General features: G+C 44.9%; 1 protein-coding gene across 8 annotated transcripts in view; it reads left to right on the top strand.

Moving 5' to 3' along the window:
- Window positions 1-12,184: 12,184 nt before the first annotated feature.
- Window positions 12,185-21,651, top strand: part of setd1a (SET domain containing 1A, histone lysine methyltransferase) — a 46,550-nt gene continuing 37,083 nt past the window's right edge. For 3 of the 8 annotated variants that reach the window (XM_060902305.1, XM_060902306.1, XM_060902301.1), the window contains exons 1-5: window positions 12,185-12,725; window positions 14,490-14,634; window positions 15,068-15,166; window positions 19,840-20,110; window positions 20,995-21,119. In XM_060902305.1, the coding sequence (XP_060758288.1) occupies window positions 14,497-14,634; window positions 15,068-15,166; window positions 19,840-20,110; window positions 20,995-21,119 (633 nt within the window). In that variant the 5' untranslated portion in view covers window positions 12,185-12,725; window positions 14,490-14,496. Of the gene's footprint in view, window positions 12,726-14,441; window positions 14,635-15,067; window positions 15,167-19,839; window positions 20,111-20,994; window positions 21,120-21,651 lie in introns of those variants that run through there. The other 5 variants (XM_060902304.1, XM_060902303.1, XM_060902302.1 and 2 more) reach the window with 5 other exon arrangements.

Below are 21,651 nucleotides of genomic sequence, written 5' to 3'. Positions count from 1 at the left end.
ACGCTCAATTTAGAGTCACCAGTTAACCTAACCTGCATGTCTTTGGACTGTGGGGGAAACCGGAGCACCCGGAGGAAACCCACACGGACACGGGGAGAACATGCAAACTCCGCACAGAAAGGCCCTCGCCGGCCCCGGGGCTCGAACCCGGACCTTCTTGCTGTGAGGCGACAGCGCTAACCACTACACCACCCTGCCGCCCCCCATCATAGTTCTGTTTTAAAGAAATCCTCAGAATCATCACGTGCTGTTCAGTGTGCTGTAGCAGTGCAAATATAACAACACTCCTCACATCCTGTTCATCAAAGGTCCATCATTTATCCTGAACAGTGTGTACGCTCCTCCGGACAGCAAACACTGTGCTCCTGAATCTGCGTTCAGGTCCAATGGGAAGAGCTGGGTTTGGAGGAGAAGGAAGAGGAAGTGATGGTGGTTTCCCTGGTAACAGTGGAGGCCAGCAAAGAGCAGGGGACTGGAAATGTTCAAACCCGTGAGTGTGTGTAAAAGTGTAGAGATGTAGATGTAGAGTAGTGATCCTGGGGATCAGTCCGACACTATACTCATTCCCTGGTAATGATGAGAACACTCTGATCAGAAAGACCCGATACGCTGTCACGCTAACGACCAAATCAGGGGCATAGCTAGGATTTTTCGGGGGGGGTCCACACACACGGACTGTCAGCCTGAGTACACACCCACAGGTTTGTAAATGAAAAAATATATTGAATACATTTGAGAAAATAACGCAGCCTTTGCATCATTCTTTCATCTCCTGTTGCGAGCTGTTGAGATGTCGGACAATGATTAGGCCAAATCGGCTTTATCCGGCAGTGTATGGATTGCGGCTTGACATCTTACCCGAGTCAGCCGATACAGATCTCTCTATTCTTGTTGTCTTACTGCTCATCGGCCAAAATGTTTAGCTGCAGCAGCCTTTTGCAGATACCCGACAAGCTATGGAACACTGCCGAGAGCGCTAGGTGCTTCAGAATCTTCAAGATTATTTCATTTGGCAAATCAAGAACGCCTACATCGGCCAAAAAGAGCGGTTGAGCTTCCTGACCGTACTAATGTTTTGGGATAATTCTATCAAACCAAACAACAGCGACCATAGCATAAGCAAACCAAGCTCACTCACCGGCAACTGCTGCTTGGGCCGGTGTTTCTTGGTCTGTCGAAGGCGATGATGCATCTTGTTTTGAGTGTTTTATCATAAAAAATTGACTTAGTTTGATTATTCTTAAAAAGAATAGAACTATAAAAAATATGGAACAAAAAATAAATTACCATTGCTGGTTTTAGGTCGTAGAAACCGGCTCTTCCATTATTGCTGTTTCTTCCACGTTTTCTTGATGCTGTGTTCTAGAAGTGGCACTAAAACTTAGCTTCGAAGCCACAAAATGCAACTTTGATGGAAAAAAATTGCTTACCTCTCTTCACGATGAAAGGAGGAAAGTTTTGCTTGTTTTGAGATGGCGAATCATTAACACAAGGAAATACTCGTAATTTGCAACTAAAAAGCCTGCAGCTCCACTGGCAGCCTGGCCCTGCTTTCTAGTGCGATCGTGTTGTGCTTGCGCAGAGCTGGGTTTTCGTGCCCAAACCACAGGAAGTCCATACAAGGTTATAGAAACTCTAATGAGGCTGAGGTGACAATCTAGTTTAAAAAAAAAAAGTTTGAAAAATTAGTGGGCGCTTTTCTAATATTCTTCTGCAGCTATTGAAAAAATGTATGGTCCGACAAGGAGGGGGGGGATCATGGGCACCCCAGGACACCCCCCCCCCAACTATGCCCCTGCAGATGACGCGAGTAATTAGTGATCAATGTAGAATATCGAGAGGAGGAACTCCAGTGTCTTCCGACCGTGTGAATGATCATTTTAAAATAAAACTCAGCAGCGGGGGCGGCACGGTGGTGTAGTGGTTAGTGCTGTCGCCTCACAGCAAGAAGGTCCTGGGTTCGAGCCCCGTGGCTGGCGAGGGCCTTTCTGTGCGGAGTTTGCATGTTCTCCCCGTGTCTGCGTGGGTTTCCTCCGGGTGCTCCGGTTTCCCCCACAGTCCAAAGACATGCAGGTTAGGTTAACTGGTGACTCTAAATTGAGCGTAGGTGTGAATGTGAGTGTGAATGGTTGTCTGTGTCTATGTGTCAGCCCTGTGATGACCTGGCGACTTGTCCAGGGTGAACCCCGCCTTTCGCCCGTAGTCAGCTGGGATAGGATCCAGCTCGCCTGCAACCCTGTAGAACAGGATAAAGCGGCTACAGATAATGAGATGAGATGAACTCAGCAGCGAGGAGTTAAAATAAATATCTCCATGTGGTGGTAGCTGAGTGAAAATAGCAGCTTTTACCCAGCGTTGTGTTCAGGATGGTCAGACACTGTCGGGATTTCGACACTAGGAGAACAAAAACGTTGAACAGAAACCCTTTTCCGAAGCGGAATAAAATCCGACTCGATCCAATGCCGCTTTTCCACTACAAACGCGGCTGAGTCGGGCTGAGCCGTGCGGTGCTGAGTCGAGCTGAGCGGGGCTGTTGGCGTTGCATTTCGACTACAACCGCGGTGAACCGTGCTGGCTGGAAGTGGGTGGACACATTGGGTGGAGTTAGCGAAAGTGGGTGGACGTCACGTGATGTCGTTAAGCAGCGCAAACAGTGACATCAGTGAGCTTTTAAGCGGTAGTCTCACGACCCGAATAGTAAACAATAAACATGGAGGACATGGAGTCGTTAGTGTTGCTGGTCTTGGTGCTGTGGCTTGTTGTCACCGACAACGCCAACAGATACTGGCAAGAGCGTATAGATGAGGCGAGGCGCATAAGGCTTCAGAAATTCTCGTAATTCGTAATTCTTCTCCTTCTTCCGGGTTTGCGGTGTTTACAGATCCCAGCGCGCTCGCGGGGCGTGTGTGGGCATGTGAGGACACTCCTCCTCACCAATCAGTGCACAGGGGAGTGTCTGCTCACGCCCCCAGCCTCACTCGGCACGGCTTGGCTCGCTTCAGCCCCACTCCAGAACGGTGCGAGTTTTAGGGGCTAAGCAGGGCTGAAGCGAGCTGAGTCGTGCTGGTTTTTGGTAGTCGAAACGCGAGCCGTGTCGGGCTGAAGTGAGCTGAAAAAGGGTAGTGGAAAAGGGCCACAAGTTAACTGCGAACAGACGGAGTCGAGTTGCATAATCGCACAAACATGAGAGAGAAACATCAGCAGAGGTAAATACCATGTTCCATCACGTCTCTGATTGATACCCAGTCGGTTCTTCATTTCAGTATCGGTACTGACAAGGATCAGAACATACATTTACTCACACCGGGTCTGAAAATAAAAACGATGCCTCTGCAGCATGAAGGTTTCAGTTCCAGCAGGTTTGTGTGACCGTTGCGCTCACGTCGTGTTCTCTCTGAACGTCGTGTGGGAATCTGAACTTCTCATGGCGTAACGAGTGTAATCAGTGTAAAGCTCCAAAATCTGAATGAGGTGGTGGGATGCCCCCTATAGGAGGTAAACTGCAATTACACTTTTGTTTTTTTCCCTTCTATGGTTATATTTCATCTCATCTCATTATCTGTAGCCGCTTTATCCTGTTCTACAGGGTCGCAGGCGAGCTGGATCCTATCCCAGCTGACTACGGGCGAAAGGCGGGGTTCACCCTGGACAAGTCGCCAGGTCATCACAGGGCTGACACATAGACACAGACAACCATTCACACTCACATTCACACCTACGCTCAATTTAGAGTCACCAGTTAACCTAACCTGCATGTCTTTGGACTGTGGGGGAAACCGGAGCACCCGGAGGAAACCCACGCGGACACGGGGAGAACATGCAAATTCCGCACAGAAAGGCCCTCGCCGGCCACGGGGCTCGAACCCGGACCTTCTTGCTGTGAGGCGACAGCGCTAACCACTACACCACCGTGCCGCCCCGGTTATATTTTTAAACTGTTATTATTAAAGCATTCTTATTTTAATTTGTTTACACACATTAAAACTGATCCCTGGTTTGGAACAGTGCCAATGAAGATCAGAACCCTGAGGTGATCATTTACAGCATCGTTTATTCATTAACAACATCACGAGGCGACTCTACAAAATATTACCCCGTCACGTGACGTTAACAAAGACCATGAGTGCAGTTACAGACATAAAGTAGAATAAAATCATAAAAATAAACTATTTCTTAAAGCTGAATTTAAATTAAAACCAGCACATTTTTAGCCAGTGTTCGGGGAAGCACTTTCATTTTGTATCGTTTTGAAAGTAAATGCCTGTGATGATGAGAATTAGAATAATATTTTTAGATATGGATTATATTTGTGAGATCCTAGCAAATGGATTTTGTCTTTTTTTTAATTCCACTTCTCTTTTTCTGGCCCATAAATTAGCTCTGCCTCCAGGTGGAACGGAGCTGCTTGGCCACGCCTATTTTCTTTAAAACACACCTCGTGAGGTGTCAGTCATTCAGCAGAGGGCGGAGTTAGTGATGGTGAGGAGGTTGTCTGTTTTGCAGGACAGCCCTCAGGGGACTCTGGGGGTGGTATATTTTACAAACCGCTGCTTTAAAATGTCTGGTTAGGGTTGGTATGATGATAAATGTTGTAATGTTTCTCTTTGAACCTGTAATGATGGTGGTGGTGATGGTAAGCGTCTGAGTGTGTGTCAGGTGGGTTTGGTGGAGATCGTGAGCGTGGGATGGGTCGATTTGACCGCAGTGGGTTCCGCAGTCGTGGAGGAGGAGACCGAGGCGGATTTGGAGGAGACCGAGGCGGATACAAGATGGACTCACGGTAACCTGCAGTATTAATACTGTTAAACTGAACACCTCTGGGAGGGGGGAGGTGTGTGTTAAAAAAATAAAAAAGCTACAAGATATTTTAAGAGGATGTTAAGTAAGGAATAAAAAGCTGAGCGGTGTGCTGGTCTGGGAAATTAATCAACATCGACGTGGTGTGATGTAGATAGTTTTTTTCCTCTGATGCCACGTCCCCAAGTGTGTTATTCCTCGTTATTTATTTTCCTCATTTGCAGGTGATCTTTTCACTTTGATTAAAATAAATTAATAGGTGTGTGTGTGTGTGATGATCAGAAGCTGATCTTTGTGGTTGTTTTTCAGGAGCGATCGCAGAGAGCGGCCCTACTGATCCGTACCGATCCTCCACCGTGTTGTGGGACCAGCGTCGCGTTTCCACTCCGTAGTTTTACCCTGGGAGGCAGCTGTCTCACATCTGGGCTCTTCCTGATCACACGCTCGTAACATAACCAGGCCAAAGCTTTGGAGATGAGTCTAATCTCGCCTGAATACGTCTCTATACTCGGACTTTCTTTCTTACAGTAAATCCATGACTCCTGTTGAGTGACTGAACCGAACCGGCTCTGGGGTTCATCTCTAGAACATGTCTCTGGGTTCTCCATCATTAGAACACTGATTTGCTCTGATGTGTCTGATTGTTTTGATTTCCTCTGTGTGTTGAATGTAACGGTTGTTTGCTAAGCGTTTATGGTTCAGTCGTCGGGTCGATGATTGATTGGTTGGTTTGTCCCCTCACTCCAGCGAGCCGGGACGGGAGAGGGCCGTGCGCTTCTGCCAGCGGCTCCTTTCTCTCTGTTGCATGGCGACTCGACCTCACTTCACGAGCCAGCAGAAATTGCGTGCAGTGGGAGCGTGGCGTGATTGTGCTGCGGGCGTGGTCGCGCTTTAATATCTCATCATATACACTGGACTTCATCGTCTCCATTTAAATGACATTAAAGTAAATGAAGTATTTTGTTGCTGTTTGACCCAGTTAATGATGTGTTTTATTTCAGTTGAATGAATATTAAATCTCTCACTGCAGCTGGAGAGTTTATGATGAGCTGAACTGCAGAGACGAAATGTCATTTATTTTAATTTTATAGTAACTGTATAAAGTAAGATTTTACCCTCCGCTGATTGTTTATAAACTCACATTTGTGTAGCTTTCTCTGAATATTTACTAAATTACAAAAAACGTCAGCAAGTCGGAGTTTTCCTGTGAGTGACGTCATCAACGCTGGGTTTTGTCATTTTTATATTCGCTCTTTAAAATAATAAGAGCTTCAGTGAACCTGTTTGAGAGCTGTGATCCGATTGTGTGCATTGACTCATTTCCTTCAGAAACAGGAAGTGAGTATGTGAAGTTTTTGAACAGCGTTTAAGAAGATGCCACGCCCCTGCCCCAGCTGCACACACCTGATCATAGATTAAAGGAGAACCATGAAGGGTTTTTCCCTGCTGCCTTCCACTTTTGATGCTTGTCCACTTGAACCAGGACGCTGGTTTTCGCTGATGGTCACGGAGAGCCACAGGACCGTCACCGGGTCACAGGACACATCTGACTGAGAGATCAAATAATATGACTGACTGCTGGAGACGGGATATAAACACGGAATTCTCCATCAGTCTGAGGAAGTGATGTTCTGACAAGTCGGAGTAAAACACTCCTTGAAAAAAAATGTCATGTGACTACCCCTAGACACCAGCTCCGCCCACTGCCACATGAATAAACTGTGAACATTTATCCTCAGTTGGAAAAGTGGTGTGAGAGAGAGAGAGAGAGAGCAAAGACACATGGACAAAAACCACAAACCAGGTTTGCTGCAAACAAGCTGCTACTGTAGAGCAAGACACACCCACAGGGGCGGAGCATATACACTACAGAGAGCATTTAATTGGATGAAAATAAGTAGTACAGGAATTTGTCATGAGAAAAATGGTTTTAATCATGGAAGTTAAAGCCATGGCTTAATGGTTCGAGAAGCAGTTTTAGGACCAAAAGGTTGCTGGTTTGATTCCCTGGATGAGCAGGAACAGCTGAAGTGCCCTTGAGCAAGGTACCTAAACCCTAATTGCCCCCGGGACTGCTCTGGGTATGTTGGACATCACTCTGCATTAGAGCATCTGCTCAATGCCTGTAATGTAATGCAAGTTATGAAGCATAAAATTACAAGAAAGTCTCTGAAACTGTTTTTTTGGTGTAAGTTCAAGTCAACTTTATCATCAATAATGCCATATGTGCAGGACATACCGAGAATTGAAATTGCGTTTCCCTCTTATCCGTGGTGCAAGCAGTAATAAACATGAAATATAAAATATAGGTAAAAGATATAAACTTTAAAAAAAAGGGGGGTATATTTACACACACAAGCTAAAGCTATTCTAAGAAAAGACAGTGGTAATGTTTCCATGTGATTATAGTTACGTAACATTTAAAGGACTGTTGATTTCAGGGCAACTTTAAACATTTTTTGACCTCAATGGCTTTCCACTTGTGCATCCGTTTTAATAATTACACATCAGACTGAAACAAAGTGTTTTCACCTCATTTATAGAGAGATAAACAAAGAACCAGTTCCAGGCTGAAGCGGACATGCTGAATCAGAAACACCACGACACGTCACTCCAAAGTCTGACTGAATAACGACAGATTTTACACCAACAGAACTGCAGATTAACGACTGGCTCCACTGAGATCACCTGCACACTGAGGGGCCCCACTAATCCACTGACTGAGACCACAAATACGTTCTCGGGGGAAATTCAGACAAATTAAAATAATTACAAATAAAAACACAACCTCTGCTATTATTATTAGTGCCATGGGAGTTTCACAATGACATTTCCACGGCAACTATGGCCTGGTATGTCTGCTTGGCCCCCTCATCACTTTATTATTATTATTATTATTATTATTAATAATAATAATAATAATAATAATAATAATAAGGTTATTATTGAAATGACCTTTGTTAAAGCAGATATGCAGAACCTTTATTTTTAAATAAATTTTCTGAGTGGATAGTATCTCCGTCCTTAGCTCTTATATGCTGCATAAATGGGAATTAAAAATGTGTATTTCTGAGAGTTAAAATCGACCACAAAGTTGGCGTTTGAGCTTCCCTGCTGATCCAGCCAGCCCTGAGTGCGTGACGTCACAGTGGGAGCCGGTGCTATAGACCAAAGCCAGACTCGGCAGGCGAGAGCGGTTGCAGTGGCCTCTTCGTTCGGATTTATTGGAGATTCTTCGGGTTCCTCAGATGGCAATACGTCTGACTGTGATAGTCCTGAAATTGGAGTGTGTGTACATGCTACTGCTATACACGTAGAACCGTATCAGTTCGAACCATCGGAAAGTGAATCCGATAGTAACACGGAGGCCTCCACCTTACAAAATAAAGCCAGAGAACAAAGCTGTCTGGAGAATTGGATGGAATTGAACTAACAGTCTCATGCAACTCTCATTAAAACAGGATGGGTGTTATAACTTATGCAACATACATGTACATGCGTGCATTTTCACTGATAAAAACGTAAAAAGCTAATTAAATAATGAGATGAACTGAGACAATCACATTCTGAAGCAAATTAAATAATCTTATACCGCTAACTTAAACACACAATACAAGTTAGATGGATTAATCTAAACACAGGTAAAGGAGTGTTGTGATGTAGCCAAATGTGTTCTCGCTTCTTGAAGGCCGATCCTGTGGCCCATTTGTTTTGAAACGATCTGACTTTCAGTTCTTCGTTCATTCTCTTCTTCCACGTAAGGGTGAGATATTGCTGCTGAGGTGAGCATATCCAGCGGGGGGGGGGGGGCAGGCAGGCATATCCAGCGGAGAAATCTGACGACCAGTCCGTTCATTCTCCGTTTTCTCCATACTGAGTACTCTGCCGTTACTGCTTGGCTCACGCTCCGGGAGAACTGGTGCAACTCAACTTACTTTCCTTTTCTTGTAGTTTTCTTTTCCTTTAATTGTTGGTACTGCACCCTCTTTCAATCCGGGCTTATAGCCAACGCTCCTCAACAGATCAGAGGTTTCGTACGAGTCTTCAGTAAAATGTGCAGAGCAGAGGAGAGACCACTTCGTAGGCGCCCAATCCATGAATTTCTTGCAAACCCATCCAAATCTTTGCCGTTTGAACATTCTTGGGCCGTGACTGCAACGTAAATCCACCTTCTGTCGTGTTGCTGCACCCACCAGCAGCACATCTACGTGGCATGGCGATAAATTAGCTCAAAATGGAGGATCGGAGTTGCAGTCAGCTGTGTTTTAGTATAGCGGAAATGGCGATGAGACTGATAGACTTCCTGCTGTGACGTCACAGATGTCAAGGTCATTCACTCAGACTGCTGCCTGTATGAATCACTTTAATTGTAAAAATTTATATATTAGGTTTATTGTTAACGCTTAAAACTATTCCTGTGCCATTCTTGAGGTCTCAAGGCATTTATAAACAAAAAGTGAGGCCATGGACCTGGACCTGGACTCCCGAGTTATCATCCTTGGTAACTTGAACAAAGGTGACCTCAGCCACGAACTACCCAAATACAGACAGTTTATTAAATACCCAACCAGGGAGGAGAATATTTTGGATCAGTGTTATACTCCAGTCAGCAGTGCCCATCACCCCATCCCCCGCGCTGCACTGGGCCGCTCTGTCATGGTCCACCTGATTCCTGCACAGACAGAAATTAAAGCTGAGGAAACCTGTAGCGAGGACAAAGACGTGGAGCAATGAAGCTGTGGAGAACCTTCAGGCGTGCTTGGACTGTACAAACTGGGATGTGTTCAGGACTGCGGCCAACAGTGTGGATGAGTTCACGGAGACTGTGACGTCCTCCATCAGCTTCTGTGGGGATTGCTGCGTTCCATCACAAACCAGGGTGAGTTACAGTAATGACAACCCTGGTTCACAGATCAGCTCCGACAGCTAAAGGTGTAAAAGGAAGAAGTGTTCAGAAGTGGGGACAGGAGCAGGTTTATAGAGTCTAGGAACAGGTTTAGCAAGGCGGTGAGAGAAGCTAAACGACTGGACTAAGAAACTCCAACACCAGTTCTCAGCCAACGACTCAGCGTCTGTCTGGAAAGGAAGGGCTCAGACAGATCACTAACTACAAATCTTCAGCTCCCCCTCGTTAATAACTTACACCTGGCCAACCAACTGAAGGAGTTCCATTGCCACTTTGAAAGACAATGGGACTGTCCTGATATCATCCTCCGTGAATCCACACACCAGCTCCTGACCACCTCCCCCACCTCTACTGCTGCTGGGGCCTCTCTACAACCTCTCACCCTGGAGGCCCCCCCACCACAGCCGCAACGCTCTCCATTCTGGAGAGGGACGTCAACAAGCTCTTTAAGAAGCTGAACCCCTGCAAAGCAGCAGGTCCCGACTCTGTCTCACCATTTATCCTGAAGCACTGTGCTGATCAGCTGTCTTCGGTGTTCAGACATCTTCATATAAAGGCCTCCACCATTATTCCTGTCCCCAAAAAGCCAAGGATCACAGGATCAAATGACTACAGACCTGTTGCCGTGACTTCTGTGGTTATGAAATCCTTCGAGCGCCTTGTGCTTTACCACCTTAAAGCCATCACTGACCCGCTCCTGGACCCCATGCAGTTCGCCTATCGACCCAACAGATCTGCAGACGATGCTGTCAACACGGCTTTTCACTTCATCCTCCAGCACCTGGACTACTCAGGAACCTATGCTAGGATCCTGTTTGTGGATTTCAGTTCCACCTTCAACACAGTTATCCTGGCTCTTCTGCAGAACAAGCTCTCCCAGCTCAGTGTGCCTGACTCCACCTGCAGGTGGATCACTGACTTCCTTTCTGACAGGAAGCAGCACACGAAGCTGGGGAAACACGTCTCTGACTACTGAACCATCAGCACCGGATCCCCCCCAAGGCTACATCCTCTCTCCTCTACGCCAACAGGTGCACCTCCAGGCATCAGTCTGTCAAGCTCCTAAAGTTCACAGATGACACCACCCTCATTGGACTCATCTCTGATGAGGAGGAGTCTGCCTACAGGTGGGAGATTGACCATCTGGTGTCCTGGTGCAGGCAGAACAAGTTGGAGCTAAATGCTCTAAAGGCAGTGGAGATGACCGTTGACTTCAGGAAGAACTTTGCCACACCCTCCCTCCCCCATCACCATGTTTTGACTCTACAGTGACCTCTGTGGAGTATTTCCACTTCCTGGGCACTACAGTCACCCAGGACCTCAAGTGGGAGACGAATACCTGCTCTCTCACCAAGAAAGCACAGCAGAGGATGATGTTCTTGTGGCAGTTGAAGAAGTTTGATCTGCCAAAGACAACGATGGTGCACTTGTACGCCACCATCATCGAGTCCCTCCTCACCTCCTCCATCACCGTCTGGTACGCTGCTGCCAGGGACGAGGACAGACTGCAGCACATCATTTGCTCTGCTGAGAGGACGATCGGCTGCAATCCTTCTGTCTCTTCAGGACCTGTACGAGTCCAGGACCCTGAGGAGAGCAGAAAAGATTGTGGCTGACCCCTCTTACCCTGGACACAAACTTTTTGAGACACTCCCCTCTGGTAGGAGGTTGTGGTCCATTAGAACCCAAACCTTATGCAATAAGGCCAGGTTTTCCGCCACTGCAGCTGCCTCAACAATAAGGTCAGAGACTCCACTGACTCTTAACTCACTCTCATTCTGTGACATTAATGCAGTTTGTCTCTGAACTGCGATTTACACAACTCATGGTCATCTTGATTCTGTGAACCTTTATTGCACATTCCGGCTCACCCTGTACAGCTTGGTTATTTATTTAACCCACTGCACAGATTCTCTTCTCACACATTCATGTCATGAACATTAACAGCATTTCGCAGATGCTCTTATCCAGACGGATGTACACCAGACCCGGGGCAGTTGGGGGTTCGGTGCCTTGCTCAAGGGCACTTCATCCATTCCTGCTGGTCCAGGGAATCAAACTGACAACCTTTTGGTCTTAAAGCTGCTTCTCTAACCTTTAGTTAGACCATAATTAGGTTGGGACCTTTCCATGACTCTTCTTCATCATGTGACCTGGTTTTGCCCCTTCCCGGACACACTGTGCAGCTCCTGCACACAGCCCTGAAAAACTCCACTTTCAATTTGGTATATATATATTTTTAATTATATTTATTGTCACGAATCTTGTCGTTTAAGTTTCTTCTAACTTCTTGACCCATAAACTCGGTTCTGGTTCTGATTCTGAACTCGGCCCAGCCGAATGACTCCGTTGCCTGACACCATGATGACGTATTTATCATCCACAAGCGCACATTCGCGGTTTTAAATCCACTCCCACTGCGTTCGACTAAAATAAAAAATAAAATATTTAACGTTTGGAATTAACTCGAGTCAGAATTGTAATCAGATGGATGAATGAAAGCGTGTGGGTTCCTGCGGCGGGGTTTGGGCTGCGACTCCACTCACTGCGCCCGGTGTGGAAAGTGCGGCTGTGAATGAGCAGGCCGCTGCTGTGGGACTCACTGTAATGGCGGACAGGCGAGGAGGTGTACAGCAGGTTGGTTGCGCCATGGCGGCGGCGGCGGCTCTGTGTTTTATTCACTGTTTTTCACGAAACGGCGCTCAGAGGTGAAGTGGGAAGGTTTGTAAGGTTTCTGGTTTGTACCGGAACTGAAGCCGCGCTGTCTGAGGTGCGGCTTTGGCTGTGAGGAGGTGGGAAACGGCGCGGTTTGTTTTGCGCTGAGTGTTGTTTTCCCCCGGCTGGCGGAGCGGAGGGTTGCGGAGGGAAGGGAAGGCCAGGCCTCGCCTCGCCTCGCCTCGCCTCGCGGCTAGCTCACAGCGCGAGTACACGCACACGCCACATCAGCGCTCTCGCTGTGCTGAGCTCGGGTCGGGTCGGGAGCGCTAGTGAAGGTAAATGAGACGGAAGTGTTTGTAGTGCGGTAAGTGACCATCACGCACACAGCGCTTTAATCAACACACTATTGATAGCATACACTATAAATAACGCTGAACTTGATTCACCAAACTGCTGGGTTTAATTTGATTTTGTAAGTTTAAATATGTACACACACACACACACACACACTTGTAAATTTGTACCTAGATTAGTAGTGTAGCGCGTACAGTGTTGTTAGCATCATGCTAATTTTGTTCCTCTGACTGACCGCCAGTGTCTCCGTTAGCTTTAGCTTCACTTCACACACACACACACCTCCTCCAGGATGAATTTAGTCCGTCAGAATTTACCAAAATGAATTTGATTTAACCACAGAAGTGAAATTGAATTAAATTAGTGTTTTTTAAATTATTTTACTGTACTCTCTGAGGTAAATAAGGAGCTAAAGCGGCTAATCCGAGGTTTTCTTTTCAATATTATAACCTAACTAAATTAACGGAACAAAACACCAGAGAACTCTATTTTAAAAAACAAACACAAGAAAATGTTTACTTTTTTAATGTCTTGTCTTATTTTTTTTCTCTTCATAGTGAGCTAACAGTGCTAGCTATCGTTCAGTGTTTTGAGCTGGTTTGTTTGCTAGTTAATGAGTTCACCTGGTTAAGGTCAGTTCGTGTCGCTGTTCACTGATCTCAGGTAAATCGCCTCTTTACGCGCTGACGTCATGTCTGTGTGAATAAACCTGTTGATTAGTTTGAGTTATTCAGCGAGAGTTGTTATTGCTGACAGCGCGCATGCGCGGTATAAACAACACTGCTGTATATTTTGGGTTCTGTTCAGAACATCCTGAGAGTTTACTTCTTATTGCATGTTGGTGAAATAAGTCAGTAAATGGTGTCCTACTCCTTGTTCACAGCTCAGCTCCTGTTTACTTTCCTGCTTTCATAAAAATTTAGATAGTAATAGGATTATACAAATATTGTAACTCATCTCTTGTTGATAAACTCATGTTCTCATCCTGTACTAGTGCTGCATTCGTCCAATTAAACACTCAAGTGGATATGGCCCGCCCTAGGGGTGTGTCTTGCTCGAGAGGAGCAGGTCATGAGCAGTAAAAGTGGGTTGTGTTCGTCTTCTCGCACACTTCTCTTTTCCAACCGAGAGTAAATGTTCAGAGTTTATTCATGTGGAAGTGGGTGGAGTTTGTGAGTTGACTGGCGTAGAATTCCGTATTTATCTCCCCTCTCCATCAGTAATATCGTTTTTATCTCTCGCTCAGATGTTGAATGTCTCCTTGTGATGACCCTGATGTTTGACCTCGCCTCAAACACGTGTACACACGCAGCGTTTTGGGTTAAAGTGGACCAGCGTGGGTGAAGGTGGTGATGAGAAACTCTTCACTTGTGTTATAACCTCTCTGCTGAGAGTGCTCCGTGTTTAGCTAGCACGCTAACCTGCTGTCAGGTGTGTAGAGAGACATGCGCGATAAGAAGCGATGGGGATGATGGTCGTGTTGGTGTGAAAGTAGTCGATCTGGAAGTTGATCTGTTGGAGCTTGGACAGATTAAAGCGCCGCTGCATCACTTTCTTTGTGTAGAGTTGAAGCGAGGGCAGTGCAACGCTTTTAGAACAGCATTGTGGGTAACGTAGGATGTGAAAGACAGACCAACGTGTCCATGAAAAGTTTAAACTTGGAGTTTTCTGTATGAAGTAACTCTTGAGCTTTTTGTTAAAGCTTTCACACACTGTTGTGTTGCAGTCTTGGGCTAATCACAGCATTCCTCACTGTGTGTGTGTGCGCGCGCAGTAATAGCATGGATCCAGACAGTGGGTCAGACACCCAGCGAACTCTGAGCCTGCAATGGAAGAGCTACAAACTCCTACAGGACCCGGCCATCCGCAGGGTCGCTCAGAAAATCTACAGATACGATGGGATTCACTTCAGCATCCCGGTATGAGCTCTGAACCACATTAAACACCTGAAATTGAGAGAACTCGCCTTTTAGGAAGTGTGTGTGTTGAACAATGTCAACATTCAGATCTCTTAGTGTGTGTGATGTATTATAATCAGCATTAAACACTGTGTTTGGATTTTAATTTAATGCTTAAATAAATTAATCTAAGGAGCAGTTTTCATCACCTGGTTGTTGAGAATAAAAATTAGCAGACATTTGAAGCCAAGTAAAAGGCTTCAAACTTTTGTTTTTCTTTGAAGCAGCATGTTTCAATTTGTTGTGTGGGTAGTTTTTTTTTTTTTCTGTAAAGGTTCCAAGAAAGGTTTGAACAACACTAAATAGATCTGTTGGATTTTACAAAAATGAATCATTTAGTGTAAATGAGTGTAATAAGGTAAGAGTTTGATGTTTTGTATTTGCTGGTCCTCAGGACTCAGGGTTTCCTCCTGTGGGGGAGTTACGTGACCCTCGACCTCGGAGGATTTGGTCCAGACACACGGAGATGTCACTTCCTTTGCCCAAGTTTAAGGTACGTCCTCACACTAAGCAGTTATCTCGCAATAAAGGCCTGTACGGTTTCACTAATTTCACAAAGCTAAAAATCATTCGAATCGTTTAAGAATTTGCGTTTCTGAATGGAACCCTGGTGTTCTGGGTTCTCCGCCTGTGAGTGGGTCTTCAAGCAGGTGAGAACGCACTCGGGTCTTGCTCAGATGCTCTTGGTCCACTTCCGAGTGAACTCCATTGAGAAAGTGATTCGACTCTGAATCGACTCGCTGTCTGAAGTGAATCAGACAGGCTGTGTGTTTTGTATGTGGTTTTTTTTGTAGAGCTGAACCGTCGCGCTGCAGAATTTAATATGCGTGTTGCAGGTTTCAGGAAATAAATCCAACACGCGTATTAAACTCCTCTATCGAATCATTTATGTAGCTTTAGCTTTGTGTTCAGTGATCAGGTGACCTTTTTTTGTGTGTGATTTTGACGCACTTTTCCTTCATGTAAAACTCTTCCATGTTGCCGTATTTCCAGCCAGTGAGTGAACGAGACCGTTTTCAGCTCCACACACACCTCAGACAATGTTAGTCACCGAACACGCTTCTGTTAAAAAAAACAAAACTGAGTCCTTGGTCTTGTTTATGAGCTGAATTTTCTCTGCTGTATTGTTTTCCCCTCTTGTATCAGGTTTATTATGTTAGAGCAATCCTCGAAAAAAAATCTCCCAGCCTTATTTGCCCAATGGGTGAGCAGCACCCAAAATGTACTCGGCTGTAAAACAGTTCCACTTGCCCAGAGCTTTATTTTATTTTGGAGAGGACAGAATGCAGTTGACTTTTTTTTAATTTATTTTATTTTTAAATTAATTAATTTATTTTTATATAGGTGAAGCAGCATCATTATTAGAAATTCAGAAAACCACAACACCAAAATATGCAGACACATTCAGAAAGAGAAGTTCTAGTAGTAGAGGAATGAATAATTTAGGGTATATTAAGCTGTAGAGTTTTGAAAGAGTATAATAATGCTGGAGCTTTGTTTCTGTTATCAGAGGAACCCAGGCCTGTGCAAAATGTCACCGTGGAACCAGAGTGTAGAAATGAGCCTACAGTTCGAGAGAGTTCTGCGCGCGCACACGCACTGAACTTTACAACAGCTGCACGCATGTGAAATGGAAATAAATCAACTAAGGCAGGAAAAACTATTTTGGAAAAAATTATTGTCCGTTACACACTGATCAACCTGTGTGACTCGGTTGTGCCTTTGAATAGAGAATAAATGAAAAGGGAACTGAACATTAACTGTTTATTAAATTATTATTATTATTATAAGAATGATTATAGCTACTATATGACTACAGCTACAACTGGAATGTGCTGATTCTGTTAGAGTTCGTAATTATTGTTCCATCCACTATTAGATAATTTAAAAAAAAATCTTACAATATTGTTTGAAAGTCTTCAGATAGGCGGCACGGTGGTGTAGTGGTTAGCGCTGTCGCCTCACAGCAAGAAGGTCCTGGGTTCGAGCCCCGTGGCCGGCGAGGGCCTTTCTGTGCAGAGTTTGCATGTTCTCCCCGTGTCCGCGTGGGTTTCCTCCGGGTGCTCCGGTTTCCCCCACAGTCCAAAGACATGCAGGTTAGGTTAACTGGTGACTCTAAATTGAGCGTAGGTGTGAATGTGAGTGTGAATGGTTGTCTGTGTCTATGTGTCAGCCCTGTGATGACCTGGCGACTTGTCCAGGGTGAACCCCGCCTTTCACCCGTAGTCAGCTGGGATAGGATCCAGCTCGCCTGCGACCCTGTAGAACAGGATAAAGCAGCTAGAGATAATGAGATGAGAACACTTCAGATATTGTTTTAACAATAATAAGCATCACTGTATAAATGATAGAGTGCAGATAGCTGTGTAAATACATGTCCTTGGGGTTGCTGAGACATGGAGGGGTGGGGATAAGATCAACCCAGAGTTCAAGTCAGAGCCCTTTGAGAGTAAATGCTTTGGTTTTCACAACCTTGCTCCTAAAAGCTGATGTCGGGGGGGGAGTCTTTACACAAAGGTGGTTTTCTTGCTTCTGTAGTTTTTTAAAACTCTTTTTCTGTGTCGGGACTTTTCAGGAAAAAGAATGTATATTCCAACATGTTGCTAACGCTAGGCCACATATCTGCACCATCACTCCAGTCATTTCGAGGAATTTTGTATGGATCAGAACCGCTAATAAACTCTAATTTCTGTGTATATTTATCCTTCGCTTCTTTCTGACTAAGGTTATCCAAGTAATCCGGTAGTAGAGCTTTTTTAGCTGTAGTTTTCTTCGGACAACAGCAACAGATGCCGGACATCTCCGCTTGGCTTCAGTATGTGAACAGCCAATCAGCGGGTCCCGTATGCGTTTACGATTTACATGTCACAATTTACAACCAGTGGGAGACACCCTTTGACAACTGTCCACCAATCACAGGCTCCTATGCTACAATGGCAGTATGTTGATACAATTTTTATTTTCTAAATATGTATCATTACGAAATATGAAACCATCAAAAACAAGGAACATTTATTCAGTGATATCATTTATTATTAACTCCAATCGTGATATAAAAATTCCGAGTTTGACGCCTGCCCGCTTCAACTGCGCTGCTGGCACACAATGTCCTTGACCCTTGTCGCTTTTAGCCAATTGGTACAACCCCAATTCCAAAAAAGTTGGGACAAAGTACAAATTGTAAATAAAAACGGAATGCAATAATTTACAAATCTCAAAAACTGATATTGTATTCACAATAGAACATAGACAACATATCAAATGTCGAAAGTGAGACATTTTGAAATTTCATGCCAAATATTGGCTCATTTGAAATTTCATGACAGCAACACATCTCAAAAAAGTTGGGACAGGGGCAATAAGAGGCTGGAAAAGTTAAAGGTACAAAAAAGGAACAGCTGGAGGACCAAATTGCAACTCATTAGGTCAATTGGCAATAGGTCATTAACATGACTGGGTATAAAAAGAGCATCTTGGAGTGGCAGCGGCTCTCAGAAGTAAAGATGGGAAGAGGATCACCAATCCCCCTAATTCTGCACCGACAAATAGTGGAGCAATATCAGAAAGGAGTTCGACAGTGTAAAATTGCAAAGAGTTTGAACATATCATCATCTACAGTGCATAATATCATCAAAAGATTCAGAGAATCTGGAAGAATCTCTGTGCGTAAGGGTCAAGGCCAGAAAACCATACTGGGTGCCCGTGATCTTCGGGCCCTTAGACGGCACTGCATCACATACAGGCATGCTTCTGTATTGGAAATCACAAAATGGGCTCAGGAATATTTCCAGAGAACATTATCTGTGAACACAATTCACCGTGCCATCCGCCGTTGCCAGCTAAAACTCTATAGTTCAAAGAAGAAGCCGTATCTAAACACGATCCAGAAGCGCAGACGTCTTCTCTGGGCCAAGGCTCATTTAAAATGGACTGTGGCAAAGTGGAAAACTGTTCTGTGGTCAGACGAATCAAAATGTGAAGTTCTTTATGGAAATCAGGGACGCCGTGTCATTCGGACTAAAGAGGAGAAGGACGACCCGAGTTGTTCTCAGCGCTCGGTTCAGAAGCCTGCATCTCTGATGGTACGGGGTTGCATTAGTGCGTGTGGCATGGGCAGCTTACACATCTGGAAAGACACCATCAATGCTGAAAGGTATATCCAGGTTCTAGAGCAACATATGTTCCCATCCAGACGACGTCTCTTTCAGGGAAGACCTTGCATTCTCCAACATGACAATGCCAAACCACATACTGCATCAATTACAGCATCATGGCTGCGTAGAAGAAGGGTCCGGGTACTGAACTGGCCAGCCTGCAGTCCAGATCTTTCACCCATAGAAAACATTTGGCGTATCATAAAACGGAAGATACGACAAAAAAGACCTAAGACAGTTGAGCAACTAGAATCCTACATTAGACAAGAATGGGTTAACATTCCTATCCCTAAACTTGAGCAACTTGTCTCCTCAGTCCCCAGACGTTTACAGACTGTTGTAAAGAGAAAAGGGGATGTCTCACAGTGGGAAACATGGCCTTGTCCCAACTTTTTTGAGATGTGTTGTTGTCATGAAATTTAAAATCATCTAATTTTTCTCTTTAAATGATACATTTTCTCAGTTTAAACATTTGATGTGTCATCTATGTTCTATTCTGAATAAAATATGGAATTTTGAAACTTCCACATCATTGCATTCCGTTTTTATTTACAATTTGTACTTTGTCCCAACTTTTTTGGAATCGGGGTTGCATAATTAACGTCATTATGTGGACCCCTCTGAGCCGAGCTTTTGCAGTACACTCGAACACACGTACGTCAATGAATTATAATCAAAAACAAGGAAATTTGAATGATTTCCTCAAAATACTTTTGTACTTGTGTATATATTGTGTTGATGAATAAAACTTTTTAATGCATTTCCCGTGAACTGAGATGAGCTACTTTAGACTGATTCCCTGCTCTCTTCGCACCTGTGTTGTTTCGGTTGCCAGCACTAACTTTTGTCGTCTGATCGGATGATTACCCTTAAAGTTTTACTCGTCCTTGCACAGGCTTTAGTCGTCTGGGACAATCGGACATGAGGTTTTTGAGCATTGTAGAGGGATTTAAATGTGTTCCAAATGACTCGCGTCCTCTTTTCTGACCTCCTGTAACCTCTCACCTTACAGTTGGACGAGTATTACGTGGGTCCCATCCCGCTGAAGGAGGTGACGTTCGCTCGGCTGAACGACAACATCAAAGAGCCGTTCCTGTTAGAGATGTGCACTAAATTTGGCGAGGTGGAGGAAATGGAGATCCTGTTCCACCCCAAGACCCGCAAGCACTTGGGTTTGGCGCGCGTCCTGTTCACCAGCACCAGAGGGGCCAAAGACACGGTCAAACATCTGCACAACACCTCCGTCATGGGCAACATCGTCCATGCGCAGCTCGACATCAAAGGTGCGTGTGTGTGTGGGGGGGGGTGTATCAGAAGTGTGGCGCTTCACTGAGGCATTGAAAAGGGAATCGGTCGGTATGAAACTAAAACCAGAGTGGAAAGTTTTAACTGAAGCAAAATGCAAATAGTTTGGGTTTTTTTTAGTCCATGAAACACACATTATGTTCTGCAAATGGTTTTCTACTACACAGGTGCTGCACTCTCAACTCTAATTGGTCAAAAGGTGTTGATTAATTTCCTGTAACAGCAGCTCTGACAGTCACACTGCTGCAAATCACTGGCTTACTGTTCTGATGTTATTTTTATGGTAACGGCTTACGCTTTAAAAAAAAAAGTTTGCCATCAGTGACATGGTGACCGTTTTCTGAAAGTTAGTTGTTGTTTCTGGAAGGAGTCTCCAGTGTCAGTGCTGTGTAACAGTCAGAGGTGAAGCTGGAACCAAGGTTTCTGATGTCTTCAGGATAGGAGTTTACACTTCTTCTTTGGTTTTTTTTTTGTCTTCACTTGGAGAGAGGGAATAGAGAGGCTGGAGGGGGAATGACTGTTTGTAGCTGCTATAATGGAAGTGGGGACAGGAACAAAGTAAATATCATGATAGAGGGATAAAACACTCCGGGACATGCTGTTGAAGGAAAAATATCAACTTCTATGTGGTAACAGTGACTCCACTTCACACCACCCGGTCACTTGATGTTTTATTGTAACACACACTCAGTGCTAATTAATTAATTCGTTACCTGTTTCACTTTTGTTGGTTTTAAGTCCGAATACTTAATAATAACTGTGTCACGGTTTGGTTTTATTTCGGTAGCACTCACTCACTCACTCACTCACTCACTCACTCACTCACTCACTCACTCTCACTGGTGTGTGTTTGTGTGTGTAGGTCAGCAAAGGATGAAGTATTACGACCTGATCGTTAGTGGATCATACACACCTCAGACTGTACCCACCGGAGGAAAAGCCCTGAGCGAGAAGTTTCAGCCCTCTGCTCTGGCGCAGCCCGACACTGTGAGTACACGCTCCGCTCACGCCCACCATTTTAAATTTCTGTGATGTAACTGAAGTCGATTTGACAGGTGAGACACAAGCCTACAGCTGGGTTCATGGTCAAGGACCTCGTTATAAAACTTCTCAGGAACCATTAGAGAACCAAGAACCAGCCCTCGTTTCACCGCTTCCTAATGAAGGCTATATATTTGACCTGGGAAATAAAACAACTGGTCCTGTTGATGCACGTCATCAACAGCGATAAGAAAATTAGTTTAGTTTCACTGAAGCAGATTAAATGCAAATACAGTTTGGTTGCATGAACAACTCCTCAGTGTGTTCCCTCCCGGAGTCAAACAGCCCTCAGACCCCTTGGTGATGGTGCGTGCTACGAGGAGGCGGGAGGAAGGACCGGGAATACCTGGCATCACAAAAACACTGTTCCTCATGGGATTTTGGATCGTATTGGAATTTGCATTGCTCAATAAGTTGTGCATGTTTTCAATCAGTGACCAGGGATGTGATTTTTCTGCAAATTCGTGGAATTCTGTTT

Source organism: Neoarius graeffei, chromosome 20 (assembly GCF_027579695.1).
Source record: "Neoarius graeffei isolate fNeoGra1 chromosome 20, fNeoGra1.pri, whole genome shotgun sequence".
Taxonomy (NCBI): Eukaryota; Metazoa; Chordata; class Actinopteri; order Siluriformes; family Ariidae; genus Neoarius; species Neoarius graeffei.
The sequence above is the reverse complement of the archived record's forward strand: the minus strand, read 5'-3'. Positions and strand labels throughout refer to the sequence as shown.